Source organism: Oncorhynchus keta, chromosome 12, assembly GCF_023373465.1.
Source record: "Oncorhynchus keta strain PuntledgeMale-10-30-2019 chromosome 12, Oket_V2, whole genome shotgun sequence".
Classification (NCBI taxonomy): Eukaryota; Metazoa; Chordata; class Actinopteri; order Salmoniformes; family Salmonidae; genus Oncorhynchus; species Oncorhynchus keta.
In genome coordinates, this window is record NC_068432.1 from 42,557,651 (window position 1) to 42,577,916 (window position 20,266).

The 20,266-nt window shown below is 39.1% G+C and overlaps 1 protein-coding gene and 1 long non-coding RNA gene across 6 annotated transcripts in view; one reads left to right on the top strand and one right to left on the bottom strand.

The window, feature by feature from the left end:
- Nucleotides 1–856: 856 nt before the first annotated feature.
- mfsd14ba (major facilitator superfamily domain containing 14Ba) overlaps nucleotides 857–20,266 on the bottom strand; it is a 30,145-nt gene continuing 10,735 nt past the window's right edge. Inside the window, exons 8-12 of the mRNA XM_052458350.1 lie at nucleotides 16,248–16,319; nucleotides 15,579–15,691; nucleotides 13,522–13,619; nucleotides 3,244–3,407; nucleotides 857–2,987 (exon numbers count right to left, since the gene is read on the bottom strand). Coding sequence (XP_052314310.1) covers nucleotides 2,745–2,987; nucleotides 3,244–3,407; nucleotides 13,522–13,619; nucleotides 15,579–15,691; nucleotides 16,248–16,319 — 690 coding nt within the window. The 3' untranslated portion in view covers nucleotides 857–2,744. The remainder of the gene's footprint in view (nucleotides 2,988–3,243; nucleotides 3,408–13,521; nucleotides 13,620–15,578; nucleotides 15,692–16,247; nucleotides 16,320–20,266) is intronic.
- Nucleotides 13,632–15,568, top strand: LOC127906378 (uncharacterized). 5 transcript variants are annotated; one of them, XR_008061076.1, is made up of 3 exons: nucleotides 13,632–14,720; nucleotides 14,755–14,910; nucleotides 15,223–15,568. It is a non-coding gene; the product is annotated as an uncharacterized LOC127906378 (long non-coding RNA). The 5 variants fall into 5 exon arrangements; XR_008061077.1 differs by having other exon boundaries at nucleotides 14,755–14,871; XR_008061075.1 differs by having other exon boundaries at nucleotides 14,755–14,832; nucleotides 14,989–15,568.

The window sequence follows — 20,266 nt, forward strand, 5'->3', positions numbered from 1 at the left end:
ATGTGTAACTATGACAACAAAATCATCATCATGTTACACAAAATTAGAAAAATACTTCACAAGTTGCATTTCAGCGCAACAAAGTTCTAAACGTGTTCCCAAAATATAGCAGTCCTAGAGATATGAATTGTAACCATTCCGAAATACTTTTCCATAACATATACAATAGTCTTCATCATAGAATTCATAATACTAATAATTCCTTTTTACTCTTACAGGCGGGTACAATATAACACTGGAGGAAATTCAACAACAGTCACTGACTGAAAGTAGCTGTTGACCTTCTGACATCAATTTATGGATTCTTGGTCAAAATACTTCACAACAGGATTGGGGTTGGAGGTGACAGATAGGAAGCTTTACCTTCTCCTGCTCACTTCAATCATTTCCCTCGCTGATAGGAACCTGCGTACATGTACCTTAGAGAACAAGGAAATGACTGGCAAACCATCAGGGGAAAGCAGAAGCACTCACAATCTCTGTCTGAGCACAACCAATCAACTGTATACCTAATATATTGTTTATCGTTTCATTTCAGAGACAGACAGGAAGACATGTGTAGCTGTGTCTTTCTGTCCCCATAGCCACTTTTTGGGGAATATAAATACTTTTAAAAGTTCACATCCAGGTACAACACATTTTGTGAGCTTTCTAATACTCTACTCTTAAAAAGATCCATGGACAGCTAGTCACTATTCATGCATTATGCATCCAAACAGGAATCTCCTTCAGTACATACTCAACTTGACACGGTATGGAGTACCTTTACATACAGCTGTAGGTAGGTCTCGACAAACTACTTCCTCATTCACATTAGGGAAAACAACTTGGTGTTGTAGTTCATTGGGGGTAAATGTTAATTTTAAAAGCCTAACCTGTAGGTATACAGGCTAATACCTTTAATTCAATACAGTATGTACATATACAATATGAACATTTACACATTGTGACAACCTCACAGAAAATAATCATTATGTACAATAAAAATGTGCCCCTAATGGATTTGATCAGGTCAAATTGCTTTCTCTTAATTTACATTTTATAATCCCCGGGTTAGTGAAGTTTTACTCTTGGGAGGTGAAAACTATTTGAGATAACGATAGTTTTGCGTTAAAATAAGTCATTTTTAAAGCTGAGGTAGCTTGCAACACTGGGACATATTTAGTGAAAGAAAATAAACAATGATTGAAAGTCATGATTTTGTCCCCCCCCCACACACACACAAAAAAAAAACAAGAACAAAAAAATCCACCCCCATCATATATTTCAGGGTAAGGTTATACTTAAAATAAAATTAAAATAATTTTTAAAATTCTCCCAAAAATTACAAAAAGAAAACCAGTAAAAACTTGTTTCTCTAAGTTAAATACATTATTATTACTACCAGAGTAGCCTAGACATTTCTGTCAATATGTTGCAGAACGTTAGCAATATCATTTTTACAGTATGGATAATATAAATAAAATACCTCATATTTTAAGATAAAAACCCTTTTTAGTACAGTAGCAATCAAGATTTCACAGACTGAACAGAAACTGCAGAGCACTGCATAAAACCATGACAACCATAACCTAATGGCATCATCCACACCTCAGCACTGCCTCCTACTGACAGGAGGCCACATCCAGTGAATATCTTAAATAGTTCTCACTATACAGAAACACTTTTAGCAGTTACTCTAGGACCAGTGGTTCAAGTACCAAAACTCTGCACAATAAAGTGAGAAGTTGAGATCTTGGGAGTAAAAATTACACCAAGATCTAATCTTCCTATGTCAAATATCCTATCATCCTAATCTCCCATGTTTACCCACCAGTTATAAGACAATGATATGATAACTGCTCTCTGAAGGATATGAGTTGCTGTGAACAGAAGCTCCCATGAAATATCAGACTTACAGTATACATCTCATCCATTATATAATGTCGTAATCTTATGGCTGCTCATAGTGAACAAGCTTTCGAAGTAAATATTTTAAGTGTTGTTGACTGACTACTGGCACATAATCTCCTTGCATTTCACAGACTCGGTTCAAGCCTCCTTGTGTTGAGGTACCATTAGATGTGGGCTACAGTAAATGCTGAGCTTGAAGATGCGTTAAAGCAATAAGATGCCGGGCACAGCAAAGCTCTTTCCCTTCTACCTCTATTGAACAACTCAATCTACCCAGCGGGCAAACCTGGTTGAAATGGCACCAGATACCAACCAGTAACCACTTTTGCCCGCTGGGTCCACCATCTTCGCTGTCGCTCCCTTCAGAATTAAAACTTAGAAGTCCTAGAGGTGAAACCCCCCCCCCCAAAAAAAGCATCCCCTGTAAGATCACTACATCATAAACAGCAAATCCAATCCAGGTAAAAAATAAAAATAAATACTAGTTTTTATGGGACAGGAGCGGGGACTGGTTGGTTGTGCAGTGCAGAGTTGCACAGAATATTGAGGTTTGTTAGCTAGGCCTCTCTCCCTCTCCTCCGTTGGGGATACGTAGGCTACATGGGGGGCGTGGTACCCATAGATGGGTGTAATAATACCAAAGCCGCCTGCTGCCCTCCATCCTCCCTCAGTCATACAACGCTGTCCTGCAGGAGCCACCTGCTGCCCTCCCTCAGTCACACAACGCTGTCCTGCAGGAGGGGCCTGCTGCCCTCCCTCAGTCACACAACGCTGTCCTGCAGGAGGGGCCTGCTGCCCTCCCTCAGTCACACAACGCTGTCCTACAGGAGGGGCCTGCTGCCCTCCCTCAGTCACACAACGCTGTCCTGCAGGAGGGGCTCAAAGTCCTCGTCGCTGGTCGGCGCTGGCATGTCCTCGTCGCTGCCCGGTAACGGGGTGTTGATGTGGACGCCGGCTAGCATGGAGGTATCCTTGGCGTCAGCGCAGGTCACCACAGGAGGTTCGGTGTTCTCAGGGATAAACAAGGCTACCAGGAAGGCCACCACCACCGTGCATGAGCCCAGCAGGAAGGGAGGGCCGGGGATCAAGGATTTCTGTATGGAGAGAGACACGGTATTATAGATACAGAACTTCATTTTTCTGTAGGAACTTAATTTGACATTCATACAACACAAAGAATATAACCCATCTCTGAATAAAGAAACAGAACGATAAAGGAATATGGCAACGGGAAGACTTAGGAAGAAACATGTTTTAAAGCTAAATGAGACAGAAATGTATACATCTATATAAAGTCTGCCTATACTAGATCCACAATGAAGATGTTATTGGTGATCGTGATTAATTTACCTCAGTCGGGGGGTTAACAGGTAAAGGGTCGATGGGGTACTCTCCCTGGATGGGATCGATTGTGTTCAGCTCTACGTTAAACATGAAGAAGATAAGTCCGTACAGCGCCGGGCCCAGACCGTTACACAGGCCTCGGATACCAGTGATCATCCCCTGAACCAGACCTGAGGAGAGATTTATTTTTCAGGGACCATGAGTACCTGTGGTCCCTGGGCAGAACAGCATGACATCACAGAGGATACATGAAGGGAATATTTTAGAGCAGGACAAACAGACAGATTACATGAAGGGAATATCTTAGAGCAGGACAAACAGACAGGTTACATGAAGGGAATATTTTAGAGCAGGACAAACAGACAGGTTACATGAAGGGAATATTTTAGAGCAGGACAAACAGACAGATTACATGAAGGGAATATTTTAGAGCAGGACAAACAGACAGATTACATGAAGGGAATATCTTAGAGCAGGACAAACAGACAGATTACATGAAGGGAATATTTTAGAGCAGGACAAACAGACAGATTACATGAAGGGAATATCTTAGAGCAGGACATACAGACAGGTTACATGAAGGAATATTTTAGAGCAGGACAAACAGACAGGTTACATGAAGGGAATATCTTAGAGCAGGACATACAGACAGGTTACATGAAGGGAATATTTTAGAGCAGGACAAACAGACAGATTACATGAAGGGAATATCTTAGAGCAGGACATACAGACAGGTTACATGAAGGGAATATTTTAGAGCAGGACAAACAGACAGGTTACAAACAGACAGACAGGTTACATGAAGGGAATATTTTAGAGCAGGACAAACAGACAGATTACATGAAGGGAATATCTTAGAGCAGGACAAACAGACAGATTACATGAAGGGAATATTTTAGAGCAGGACAAACAGACAGATTACATGAAGGGAATATTTTAGAGCAGGACATACAGACAGGTTACATGAAGGGAATATCTTAGAGCAGGACAAACAGACAGGTTACATGAAGGGAATATTTTAGAGCAGGACAAACAGACAGATTACATGAAGGGAATATTTTAGAGCAGGACAAACAGACAGGTTACATGAAGGGAATATCTTAGAGCAGGACAAACAGACAGGTTACATGAAGGGAATATTTTAGAGCAGGACAAACAGACAGATTACATGAAGGGAATATCTTAGAGCAGGACAAACAGACAGGTTACATGAAGGGAATATCTTAGAGCAGGACAAACAGACAGATTACATGAAGGGAATATCTTAGAGCAGGACAAACAGACAGGTTACATGAAGGGAATATTTTAGAGCAGGACAAACAGACAGATTACATGAAGGGAATATTTTAGAGCAGGACAAACAGACAGATTACATGAAGGGAATATCTTAGCGCAGGACATACAGACAGGTTACATGAAGGGAATATTTTAGAGCAGGACAAACAGACAGGTTACATGAAGGGAATATTTTAGAGCAGGACAAACAGACAGATTACATGAAGGGAATATTTTAGAGCAGGACAAACAGACAGATTACATGAAGGGAATATTTTAGAGCAGGACAAACAGACAGATTACATGAAGGGAATATTTTAGAGCAGGACAAACAGACAGATTACATGAAGGGAATATTTTAGAGCAGGACAAACAGACAGATTACATGAAGGGAATATTTTAGAGCAGGACAAACAGACAGATTACATGAAGGGAATATCTTAGCGCAGGACATACAGACAGGTTACATGAAGGGAATATTTTAGAGCAGGACAAACAGACAGGTTACATGAAGGGAATATTTTAGAGCAGGACAAACAGACAGATTACATGAAGGGAATATTTTAGAGCAGGACATACAGACAGGTTACATGAAGGGAATATTTTAGAGCAGGACATACAGACAGGTTACATGAAGGGAATATTTTAGAGCAGGACAAACAGACAGGTTACATGAAGGGAATATTTTAGAGCAGGACAAACAGACAGGTTACATGAAGGGAATATCTTAGAGCAGGACAAACAGACAGGTTACATGAAGGGAATATTTTAGAGCAGGACAAACAGACAGGTTACATGAAGGGAATATTTTAGAGCAGGACAAACAGACAGATTACATGAAGGGAATATCTTAGAGCAGGACAAACAGACAGGTTACATGAAGGGAATATTTTAGAGCAGGACAAACAGACAGGTTACATGAAGGGAATATTTTAGAGCAGGACAAACAGACAGATTACATGAAGGGAATATCTTAGAGCAGGACATACAGACAGGTTACATGAAGGGAATATTTTAGAGCAGGACAAACAGACAGATTACATGAAGGGAATATCTTAGAGCAGGACATACAGACAGGTTACATGAAGGGAATATTTTAGAGCAGGACAAACAGACAGATTACATGAAGGGAATATTTTAGAGCAGGACATACAGACAGGTTACATGAAGGGAATATTTTAGAGCAGGACAAACAGACAGGTTACATGAAGGGAATATTTTAGAGCAGGACAAACAGACAGGTTACATGAAGGGAATATCTTAGAGCAGGACAAACAGACAGGTTACATGAAGGGAATATTTTAGAGCAGGACAAACAGACAGGTTACATGAAGGGAATATCTTAGAGCAGGACATACAGACAGGTTACATGAAGGGAATATTTTAGAGCAGGACAAACAGACAGGTTACATGAAGGGAATATTTTAGAGCAGGACAAACAGACAGGTTACATGAAGGGAATATCTTAGAGCAGGACAAACAGACAGGTTACATGAAGGGAATATTTTAGAGCAGGACAAACAGACAGGTTACATGAAGGGAATATCTTAGAGCAGGACAAACAGACAGGTTACATGAAGGGAATATTTTAGAGCAGGACAAACAGACAGATTACATGAAGGGAATATTTTAGAGCAGGACAAACAGACAGGTTACATGAAGGGAATATCTTAGAGCAGGACAAACAGACAGGTTACATGAAGGGAATATCTTAGAGCAGGACAAACAAACAGGTTACATGAAGGGAATATTTTAGAGCAGGACAAACAGACAGATTACATGAAGGGAATATCTTAGAGCAGGACAAACAGACAGATTACATGAAGGGAATATCTTAGAGCAGGACATACAGACAGGTTACATGAAGGGAATATTTTAGAGCAGGACAAACAGACAGATTACATGAAGGGAATATCTTAGAGCAGGACATACAGACAGGTTACATGAAGGGAATATTTTAGAGCAGGACAAACAGACAGATTACATGAAGGGAATATTTTAGAGCAGGACATACAGACAGGTTACATGAAGGGAATATCTTAGAGCAGGACAAACAGACAGGTTACATGAAGGAATATTTTAGAGCAGGACAAACAGACAGGTTACATGAAGGGAATATCTTAGAGCAGGACAAACAGACAGGTTACATGAAGGGAATATTTTAGAGCAGGACAAACAGACAGGTTACATGAAGGGAATATTTTAGAGCAGGACAAACAGACAGATTACATGAAGGGAATATCTTAGAGCAGGACAAACAGACAGGTTACATGAAGGGAATATTTTAGAGCAGGACAAACAGACAGATTACATGAAGGGAATATCTTAGAGCAGGACAAACAGACAGATTACATGAAGGGAATATCTTAGAGCAGGACAAACAGACAGATTACATGAAGGGAATATCTTAGAGCAGGACATACAGACAGGTTACATGAAGGGAATATTTTAGAGCAGGACAAACAGACAGATTACATGAAGGGAATATCTTAGAGCAGGACAAACAGACAGATTACATGAAGGGAATATCTTAGAGCAGGACAAACAGACAGATTACATGAAGGGAATATCTTAGAGCAGGACAAACAGACAGATTACATGAAGGGAATATCTTAGAGCAGGACATACAGACAGGTTACATGAAGGGAATATTTTAGAGCAGGACAAACAGACAGATTACATGAAGGGAATATCTTAGAGCAGGACAAACAGACAGATTACATGAAGGGAATATTTTAGAGCAGGACAAACAGACAGGTTACATTTTAGAGCAGGACAAACAGACAGATTAAGGGAATATTTTAGAGCAGGACAAACAGACAGGTTACATGAAGGGAATATTTTAGAGCAGGACAAACAGACAGATTACATGAAGGGAATATTTTAGAGCAGGACAAACAGACAGGTTACATGAAGGGAATATTTTAGAGCAGGACAAACAGACAGATTACATGAAGGGAATATTTTAGAGCAGGACATACAGACAGGTTACATGAAGGGAATATCTTAGAGCAGGACAAACAGACAGATTACATGAAGGGAATATCTTAGAGCAGGACAAACAGACAGATTACATGAAGGGAATATCTTAGAGCAGGACAAACAGACAGGTTACATGAAGGGAATATCTTAGAGCAGGACAAACAGACAGATTACATGAAGGGAATATCTTAGAGCAGGACAAACAAACAGGTTACATGAAGGGAATATTTTAGAGCAGGACAAACAGACAGATTACATGAAGGGAATATTTTAGAGCAGGACAAACAAACAGGTTACATGAAGGGAATATTTTAGAGCAGGACAAACAGACAGATTACATGAAGGGAATATCTTAGAGCAGGACAAACAGACAGATTACATGAAGGGAATATTTTAGAGCAGGACAAACAGACAGATTACATGAAGGGAATATTTTAGAGCAGGACAAACAGACAGGTTACATGAAGGGAATATTTTAGAGCAGGACAAACAGACAGATTACATGAAGGGAATATCTTAGAGCAGGACAAACAGACAGGTTACATGAAGGGAATATTTTAGAGCAGGACAAACAGACAGATTACATGAAGGGAATATCTTAGAGCAGGACAAACAGACAGATTACATGAAGGGAATATCTTAGAGCAGGACAAACAGACAGGTTACATGAAGGGAATATTTTAGAGCAGGACAAACAGACAGATTACATGAAGGGAATATCTTAGAGCAGGACAAACAGACAGATTACATGAAGGGAATATCTTAGAGCAGGACAAACAGACAGATTACATGAAGGGAATATTTTAGAGCAGGACATACAGACAGGTTACATGAAGGGAATATTTTAGAGCAGGACAAACAGACAGATTACATGAAGGGAATATTTTAGAGCAGGACAAACAGACAGATTACATGAAGGAATATCTTAGACAGGACAAACAGACAGATTACATGAAGGGAATATTTTAGAGCAGGACAAACAGACAGATTACATGAAGGGAATATCTTAGAGCAGGACAAACAGACAGATTACATGAAGGGAATATTTTAGAGCAGGACAAACAGACAGATTACATGAAGGGAATATCTTAGAGCAGGACAAACAGACAGATTACATGAAGGGAATATTTTAGAGCAGGACAAACAGACAGATTACATGAAGGGAATATCTTAGAGCAGGACAAACAGACAGGTTACATGAAGGGAATATCTTAGAGCAGGACAAACAGACAGATTACATGAAGGGAATATCTTAGAGCAGGACAAACAGACAGGTTACATGAAGGGAATATCTTAGAGCAGGACAAACAGACAGATTACATGAAGGGAATATTTTAGAGCAGGACAAACAGACAGATTACATGAAGGGAATATCTTAGAGCAGGACATACAGACAGGTTACATGAAGGGAATATTTTAGAGCAGGACAAACAGACAGATTACATGAAGGGAATATCTTAGAGCAGGACATACAGACAGGTTACATGAAGGGAATATTTTAGAGCAGGACAAACAGACAGATTACATGAAGGGAATATTTTAGAGCAGGACATACAGACAGGTTACATGAAGGGAATATTTTAGAGCAGGACAAACAGACAGGTTACATGAAGGGAATATTTTAGAGCAGGACAAACAGACAGGTTACATGAAGGGAATATCTTAGAGCAGGACAAACAGACAGGTTACATGAAGGGAATATCTTAGAGCAGGACAAACAGACAGGTTACATGAAGGGAATATTTTAGAGCAGGACAAACAGACAGATTACATGAAGGGAATATCTTAGAGCAGGACAAACAGACAGGTTACATGAAGGGAATATTTTAGAGCAGGACAAACAGACAGATTACATGAAGGGAATATTTTAGAGCAGGACAAACAGACAGATTACATGAAGGGAATATCTTAGAGCAGGACAAACAGACAGATTACATGAAGGGAATATCTTAGAGCAGGACAAACAGACAGATTACATGAAGGGAATATCTTAGAGCAGGACAAACAGACAGGTTACATGAAGGGAATATTTTAGAGCAGGACAAACAGACAGGTTACATGAAGGGAATATTTTAGAGCAGGACAAACAGACAGATTACATGAAGGGAATATCTTAGAGCAGGACAAACAAACAGGTTACATGAAGGGAATATTTTAGAGCAGGACAAACAGACAGATTACATGAAGGGAATATCTTAGAGCAGGACAAACAGACAGGTTACATGAAGGGAATATTTTAGAGCAGGACAAACAGACAGATTACATGAAGGGAATATTTTAGAGCAGGACATACAGACAGGTTACATGAAGGGAATATTTTAGAGCAGGACAAACAGACAGGTTACATGAAGGGAATATTTTAGAGCAGGACAAACAGACAGGTTACATGAAGGGAATATCTTAGAGCAGGACAAACAGACAGGTTACATGAAGGGAATATTTTAGAGCAGGACAAACAGACAGGTTACATGAAGGGAATATTTTAGAGCAGGACAAACAGACAGATTACATGAAGGGAATATCTTAGAGCAGGACAAACAGACAGGTTACATGAAGGGAATATTTTAGAGCAGGACAAACAGACAGGTTACATGAAGGGAATATTTTAGAGCAGGACAAACAGACAGATTACATGAAGGGAATATCTTAGAGCAGGACATACAGACAGGTTACATGAAGGGAATATTTTAGAGCAGGACAAACAGACAGATTACATGAAGGGAATATCTTAGAGCAGGACAAACAGACAGGTTACATGAAGGGAATATTTTAGAGCAGGACAAACAGACAGGTTACATGAAGGGAATATTTTAGAGCAGGACAAACAGACAGATTACATGAAGGGAATATCTTAGAGCAGGACAAACAGACAGGTTACATGAAGGGAATATTTTAGAGCAGGACAAACAGACAGATTACATGAAGGGAATATTTTAGAGCAGGACAAACAGACAGGTTACATGAAGGGAATATTTTAGAGCAGGACAAACAGACAGATTACATGAAGGGAATATCTTAGAGCAGGACAAACAGACAGGTTACATGAAGGGAATATTTTAGAGCAGGACAAACAGACAGATTACATGAAGGGAATATTTTAGAGCAGGACAAACAGACAGGTTACATGAAGGGAATATTTTAGAGCAGGACAAACAGACAGATTACATGAAGGGAATATCTTAGAGCAGGACATACAGACAGGTTACATGAAGGGAATATTTTAGAGCAGGACAAACAGACAGATTACATGAAGGGAATATCTTAGAGCAGGACAAACAGACAGGTTACATGAAGGGAATATTTTAGAGCAGGACAAACAGACAGATTACATGAAGGGAATATTTTAGAGCAGGACAAACAGACAGGTTACATGAAGGGAATATCTTAGAGCAGGACAAACAGACAGGTTACATGAAGGGAATATTTTAGAGCAGGACAAACAGACAGATTACATGAAGGGAATATCTTAGAGCAGGACAAACAGACAGATTACATGAAGGGAATATCTTAGAGCAGGACAAACAGACAGATTACATGAAGGGAATATTTTAGAGCAGGACATACAGACAGATTACATGAAGGGAATATTTTAGAGCAGGACAAACAGACAGATTACATGAAGGGAATATTTTAGAGCAGGACAAACAGACAGATTACATGAAGGGAATATCTTAGAGCAGGACAAACAGACAGATTACATGAAGGGAATATTTTAGAGCAGGACAAACAGACAGATTACATGAAGGGAATATCTTAGAGCAGGACAAACAGACAGATTACATGAAGGGAATATTTTAGAGCAGGACAAACAGACAGATTACATGAAGGGAATATTTTAGAGCAGGACAAACAGACAGATTACATGAAGGGAATATCTTAGAGCAGGACAAACAGACAGATTACATGAAGGGAATATCTTAGAGCAGGACAAACAGACAGATTACATGAAGGGAATATCTTAGAGCAGGACAAACAGACAGGTTACATGAAGGGAATATTTTAGAGCAGGACATACAGACAGGTTACATGAAGGGAATATCTTAGAGCAGGACAAACAGACAGGTTACATGAAGGGAATATTTTAGAGCAGGACAAACAGACAGATTACATGAAGGGAATATTTTAGAGCAGGACAAACAGACAGATTACATGAAGGGAATATCTTAGAGCAGGACAAACAGACAGGTTACATGAAGGGAATATTTTAGAGCAGGACAAACAGACAGGTTACATGAAGGGAATATCTTAGAGCAGGACATACAGACAGGTTACATGAAGGGAATATTTTAGAGCAGGACAAACAGACAGATTACATGAAGGGAATATCTTAGAGCAGGACAAACAGACAGGTTACATGAAGGGAATATTTTAGAGCAGGACAAACAGACAGGTTACATGAAGGGAATATCTTAGAGCAGGACATACAGACAGGTTACATGAAGGGAATATTTTAGAGCAGGACATACAGACAGGTTACATGAAGGGAATATTTTAGAGCAGGACAAACAGACAGATTACATGAAGGGAATATCTTAGAGCAGGACAAACAGACAGGTTACATGAAGGGAATATTTTAGAGCAGGACAAACAGACAGGTTACATGAAGGGAATATTTTAGAGCAGGACAAACAGACAGGTTACATGAAGGGAATATCTTAGAGCAGGACAAACAGACAGGTTACATGAAGGGAATATCTTAGAGCAGGACATACAGACAGGTTACATGAAGGGAATATCTTAGAGCAGGACATACAGACAGGTTACATGAAGGGAATATTTTAGAGCAGGACATACAGACAGGTTACATGAAGGGAATATTTTAGAGCAGGACAAACAGACAGGTTACATGAAGGGAATATCTTAGAGCAGGACAAACAGACAGATTACATGAAGGGAATATTTTAGAGCAGGACATACAGACAGGTTACATGAAGGGAATATCTTAGAGCAGGACATACAGACAGGTTACATGAAGGGAATATCTTAGAGCAGGACAAACAGACAGATTACATGAAGGGAATATCTTAGAGCAGGACAAACAGACAGATTACATGAAGGGAATATCTTAGAGCAGGACAAACAGACAGATTACATGAAGGGAATATTTTAGAGCAGGACATACAGACAGGTTACATGAAGGGAATATCTTAGAGCAGGACATACAGACAGGTTACATGAAGGGAATATCTTAGAGCAGGACAAACAGACAGATTACATGAAGGGAATATCTTAGAGCAGGACAAACAGACAGATTACATGAAGGGAATATCTTAGAGCAGGACAAACAGACAGATTACATGAAGGGAATATCTTAGAGCAGGACAAACAGACAGATTACATGAAGGGAATATTTTAGAGCAGGACAAACAGACAGGTTACATGAAGGGAATATTTTAGAGCAGGACAAACAGACAGATTACATGAAGGGAATATCTTAGAGCAGGACAAACAGACAGATTACATGAAGGGAATATCTTAGAGCAGGACAAACAGACAGATTACATGAAGGGAATATCTTAGAGCAGGACAAACAGACAGATTACATGAAGGGAATATTTTAGAGCAGGACAAACAGACAGATTACATGAAGGGAATATTTTAGAGCAGGACAAACAGACAGATTACATGAAGGGAATATTTTAGAGCAGGACAAACAGACAGATTACATGAAGGGAATATTTTAGAGCAGGACAAACAGACAGATTACATGAAGGGAATATTTTAGAGCAGGACAAACAGACAGGTTACATGAAGGGAATATTTTAGAGCAGGACAAACAGACAGATTACATGAAGGGAATATCTTAGAGCAGGACAAACAGACAGATTACATGAAGGGAATATCTTAGAGCAGGACAAACAGACAGATTACATGAAGGGAATATTTTAGAGCAGGACAAACAGACAGATTACATGAAGGGAATATCTTAGAGCAGGACAAACAGACAGATTACATGAAGGGAATATTTTAGAGCAGGACAAACGGATGAAGTACATATAGAAAAGAGAAATAAAGGGAATGACTTACCTTGCTTATCTGGGTCTGCACTGCGAGACACCAGGGCACTCACTGCAGGAAAGGTGATACTAGACATGGCTGCAACTGCACCTGCAGCCCACATCATCCTACACAGAGAGGAGACAGTGGTTATCTAGACACATACAGTATGAGACATTTCAGCTATAGGAACTAGTAACCACACCCTCAGGACCAGCCCCTCTGAGCACGCTCAGTGACCTCTGACAAAATTGATCACGATTCCCCTTCGCTTTTGCGTCCTTTTTCATTTGCACAAGAGAGAGATAATTCCATTAAGGTTTTTTTAACAATAAAGTGGACAGTCAAGGACTTGTAATAGTCTGTATTTAGTCTGTATTTATCCTTCTGGTCCTGGTCCTTCTGTAGCTCAGTTGGTAGAGCATGGCGCTTGTAACGCCAGGGTAGTGGGTTCGATCCCCGGGACCACCCATACGTAGAATGTATGCACACATGACTGTAAGTCGCTTTGGATAAAAGCGTCTGCTAAATGGCATATATTATTATTATTATTATTATATTATAAACATTTAAAAAATAGTGTGAGTTCTAACTGTTGTCTAACTGTACTTAACTGTCAACACAGGCCAGCCCTGATGATACTAGTCAGGTAGCCACAGTACAGGCCGGCCCTGTTGATACTACTCAGGTAGCCACAGTACAGGCCAGCCCTGTTGATACTACTCAGGTAGCCACAGGCCAGCCCTGATGATACTAGTCAGGTAGCCACAGTACAGGCCGGCCCTGTTGATACTACTCAGGTAGCCAAAGTACAGGCCAGCCCTGTTGATACTACTCAGGTAGCCACAGTACAGGCCAGCCCTGTTGATACTACTCAGGTAGCCACAGTACAGGCCAGCCCTGTTGATACTAGTCAGGTAGCCACAGTACAGGCCGGCCCTGTTGATACTACTCAGGTAGCCACAGTACAGGCCAGCCCTGATGATACTACTCAGGTAGCCACAGTACAGGCCAGCCCTGATGATACTACTCAGGTAGCCACAGTACAGGCCAGCCCTGTTGATACTACTCAGGTAGCCACAGTACAGGCCAGCCCTGTTGATACTACTCAGGTAGCCACAGTACAGGCCAGCCCTGTTGATACTACTCAGGTAGCCACAGTACAGGCCAGCCCTGTTGATACTACTCAGGTAGCCACAGTACAGGCCAGCCCTGTTGATACTACTCAGGTAGCCACAGGCCAGCCCTGTTGATACTACTCAGGTAGCCACAGTACAGGCCAGCCCTGTTGATACTACTCAGGTAGCCACAGTACAGGCCAGCCCTGTTGATACTACTCAGGTAGCCACAGTACAGGCCAGCCCTGTTGATACTACTCAGGTAGCCACAGTACAGGCCAGCCCTGTTGATACTACTCAGGTAGCCACAGTACAGGCCAGCCCTGTTGATACTAGTCAGGTAGCCACAGTACAGGCCAGCCCTGTTGATACTAGTCAGGTAGCCACAGTACAGGCCAGCCCTGTTGATAATACTCAGGTAGCCACAGTACAGGCCAGCCCTGTTGATAACACTCAGGAAGCCACAGTACAGGCCAGCCCTGTTGATACTACTCAGGTAGCCACAGTACAGGCCAGCCCTGTTGATACTACTCAGGTAGCCACAGTACAGGCCAGCCCTGTTGATACTACTCAGGTAGCCACAGTACAGGCCAGCCCTGTTGATAATACTCAGGTAGCCACAGTACAGGCCAGCCCTGTTGATAATACTCAGGTAGCCACAGTACAGGCCAGCCCTGTTGATAATACTCAGGTAAGCGTAGCCTAGTGTTTAGAGCGTTGGACTAGTAACCGGAAGGTTGCAAGTTCAAACCCCCGAGCTGACAAGGTACAAATCTGTCGTTCTGCCCCTGAACAGGCAGTTAACCCACTGTTCCCAGGCCGTCATTGAAAATAAGAATGTGTTCTTAACTGACTTGCCTGGTTAAATAAAGGTAAAATAAAAATAAATAAAAAACCACAGTACAGGCCAGCCCTGTTGATACTACTCAGGTAGCCACAGTACAACAGACAGAGTTGAAGGTGACCCACCATGGTTCTGACCCGAAGCCGTACCAGGCCAGCTGTAGAATCTGGAAGCCCAGGCCCAGAAGGACTGTGTTCTTGTTTCCAATAGTTCTCATCAAGACTGTGAGAATAAGTGTCTGCAACAAGAAGCAAACAATTAATACATTTTTTAAAATGATCATTAAAAAAATGTATCAAATGTTTTTATAATGCCCAATCAGAAGTCATCACAAAGTGCTTTACAAAGTGCTAATTTATTTCTTATTTATTGTAGGCACACATAAATATTGGATTCATAGGAATTACACAATTTGCTACATTACATTATAATGCCTTTTTAGAGCGGGCATGCGTCGGACTAATAACCCGAAAGGCCACAAGATCGAATCCCCGAGCTGACAAGGTAAAAATACGTCGTTCTGCCCCTGAGCAAGGCAGTTAACCCACTGTTCCTAGGCTGTCATTGAAAATAAGAATATGTTCTTAACTGACTTGCCTAGTTAACTAATGAAAATAAAAAATGTCAGCATTCTTTACATCTAAACGTGGAACTTGATTCAATTCCAAAGGACAATAACTAATTTGAACTGACACATGTTGTTAACCGAAGACTTGATTAGAACGGATTGTTCAGTAACACATTGCAGTCTCCCACAGACAGTTAAATGGAGGAGTATTGAGTCAGATACATACCTGGGCTATGATGGAGAGGATTCCAACCACCCCGATGAACACTGCGATTGTTGCAGATGAAAAGTTAATGACCTGAGATAGAGAGATTAAGAAATAAAAATAAATGGAGTGCGAGACAGAGAGAGAAAGACAGAACGAGAGAGAGCCATAGACAGAGGGAGAAAGCCATAAAACGGCATTAGTCTCCCTCTTTACTCTAAAGCCAATTAATGACAAGCACTTGACTGTGCTCAACGGAGAGTGAGCTGTTCAAGTAGAAGAGAAAGGAACGGCGAAAGAACGAAATCTCTATGATTACAGTCACCCAGCTATAAGGAACTGAACCTGTGGTAAACGACATCTTATACAGAAATAACTTTGTCATCAGATGACAACAGAAGTGCAATGCTCCGACCTATATATGTATGCTCCTACCTATATATGTATGCTCCTACCTATATATGTATGCTCCTACCTATATATGTATGCTCCTACTTATATATATATGATCCTAACTATATATGTATGATCCTACCTATATATATATGATCCTAACTATATATGTATGCTCCTAACTATATATATATGATCCTAACTATATATGTATGATCCTAACTATATATGTATGCTCCTACCTATATATGTATGCTCCTAACTATATATATATGATCCTAACTATATATATATGATCCTAACTATATATATATGCTCCTAACTATATATATATGATCCTAACTATATATGTATGCTCCTAACTATATATGTATGCTCCTACCTATATATGTATGCTCCTAACTATATATATATGATCCTAACTATATATATATGATCCTAACTATATATGTATGCTCCTAACTATATATGTATGCTCCTAACTATATATATATGATCCTAACTATATATGTATGCTCCTAACTATATATATATGATCCTAACTATATATGTATGCTCCTAACTATATATATATGATCCTAACTATATATGTATGCTCCTAACTATATATATTTGATCCTAACTATATATGTATGATCCTAACTATATATATATGATCCTACCTATATATGTATGCTCCTAACTATATATGTATGCTCCTAACTATATATATATGATCCTAACTATATATGTATGCTCCTAACTATATATGTATGCTCCTAACTATATATATATATGATCCTAACTATATATGTATGCTCCTACCTATATATGTATGCTCCTAACTATATATATATGATCCTAACTATATATATATGATCCTAACTATATATATATGCTCCTAACTATATATATATGATCCTAACTATATATATATATATATATATATGATCCTAACTATATATATATGATCCTAACTATATATGTATGATTCTACCTATATATGTATGATCCTAACTATATATATATGATCCTAACTATATATGTATGCTCCTACCTATATATGTATGCTCCTAACTATATATATATGATCCTAACTATATATATATGATCCTAACTATATATGTATGCTCCTAACTATATATATATGATCCTAACTATATATGTATGCTCCTAACTATATATGTATGCTCCTAACTATATATATATGATCCTAACTATATATGTATGCTCCTAACTATATATGTATGCTCCTAACTATATATATATGATCCTAACTATATATGTATGCTCCTACCTATATATGTATGCTCCTAACTATATATATATGATCCTAACTATATATATATGATCCTAACTATATATATATGCTCCTAACTATATATGTATGATCCTACCTATATATGTATGATCCTACCTATATATGTATGATCCTACCTATATATGTATGATCCTACCTATATATGTATGATCCTACCTATATATGTATGCTCCTAACTATATATGTATGCTCCTAACTATATATGTATGCTCCTACCTATATATATATGCTCCTAACTATATATATATGATCCTAACTATATATATGATCCTAACTATATATATATATGATCCTAACTATATATGTATGCTCCTAACTATATATATATATGATCCTAACTATATATATATATGATCCTAACTATATATGTATGCTCCTAACTATATATGTATGCTCCTAACTATATATATATGATCCTAACTATATATATGATCCTAACTATATATATATGATCCTAACTATATATGTATGCTCCTAACTATATATGTATGATCCTAAATATATATGTATGCTCCTAAGTATATATATATGATCCTAACTATATATATATGATCCTAACTATATATGTATGCTCCTAACTATATATATATGATCCTAACTATATATGTATGATCCTACCTATATATGTATGCTCCTAACTATATATATATGATCCTAACTATATATGTATGCTCCTAACTATATATATGATCCTAACTATATATATATGATCCTAACTATATATATATGCTCCTAACTATATATATATGATCCTAACTATATATGTATGCTCCTAACTATATATATATGATCCTAACTATATATGTATGCTCCTAACTATATATGTATGCTCCTAACTATATATATATGATCCTAACTATATATGTATGCTCCTACCTATATATGTATGCTCCTACCTATATGTATGATCCTACCTTTATATGTATGCTCCTACCTGTATATGCATGCTCCTACCTGTATATGTATGATCCTACCTGTATATGTATGCTCCTACCTGTATATGTATGCTCCTACCTGTATATGTATGCTCCTACCTGTATATGTATGCTCCTACCTGTATATGTATGCTCCTACCTGTATATGTATGCTCCTACCTGTATATGTATGCTCCTACCTATACATGTATGCTCCTACCTATATATGTATGCTCCCACCTGTATATGTATGATCCTACCTTTATATGTATGCTCCTACCTGTATATGCATGCTCCTACCTGTATATGTATGCTCCTACCTGTATATGTATGCTCCTACCTGTATATGTATGCTCCTACCTGTATATGTATGCTCCTACCTGTATATGTATGCTCCTACCTATATATGTATGCTCCTTCCTATATATGTATGCTCCTACCTGTATATGTATGCTCCTACCTGTATATGTATGCTCCTACCTATATATGTATGCTCCTTCCTATATATGTATGCTCCTACCTGTATATGTATGCTCCTACCTGTCTATGTATACCCCTACCTGTATATGTATGCTCCTACCTGTATATGTATACGATAGAAAATTTCAATTTACAAAAAAAGAAAAAATGACGTTTTCGTCTTTTGAGCTTCTAGTCATGAAATCTATGCAGCCGACTCAATCAGTTTTTATAGCTACTGTTTACAGGCCTCCTGGGCCATATACATCATTTCTCACTGAGTTCCCTGAATTCCTATCGGACCTTGTAGTCATTGCAGATAATATTCTAATCTTTGGTGACTTTAATATTCACATGGAAAAGTCCACAGACCCACTCCAAAAGGCTTTCGGAGCCATCATCGACTCAGTGGGTTTTGTCCAAAATGTCTCTAGACCCACTCACTGTCACAGTCATACGCTGGACCTAGTTTTGTCCCATGGAATAAATGTTGTCGATCTTAATGTTTTTCCTCATAATCCTGGACTATCGGACCACCATTTTATTACGTTTGCAATTGCAACAAATAATCTGCTCAGACCCCAACCAAGGACCATCAAAAGTCGTGCTATAAATTCACAGACAACACAAAGATTCCTTGATGCCCTTCCAGACTCCCTCTGCCTACCCAAGGACGCCAGAGGACAAAAATTAGTTAACCACCTAACTGAGGATCTCGATTTAACCTTGCGCAATACCCTAGATGCAGTTGCACCCCTAAAAACTAAAAACATTTCTCATAAGAAACTAGCTCCCTGGTACACAGAAAATACCCGAGCTCTGAAGCAGGCTTCCAGAAAATTGGAACGGAAATGGCGCCACACCAAACTGGAAGTCTTCCGACTAGCTTGGAAAGACGGTACCGTGCAGTACTGAAGAGCCCTTACTGCTGCTCGATCATCTTATTTTTCTAACTTAATTGAGGAAAATAAGAA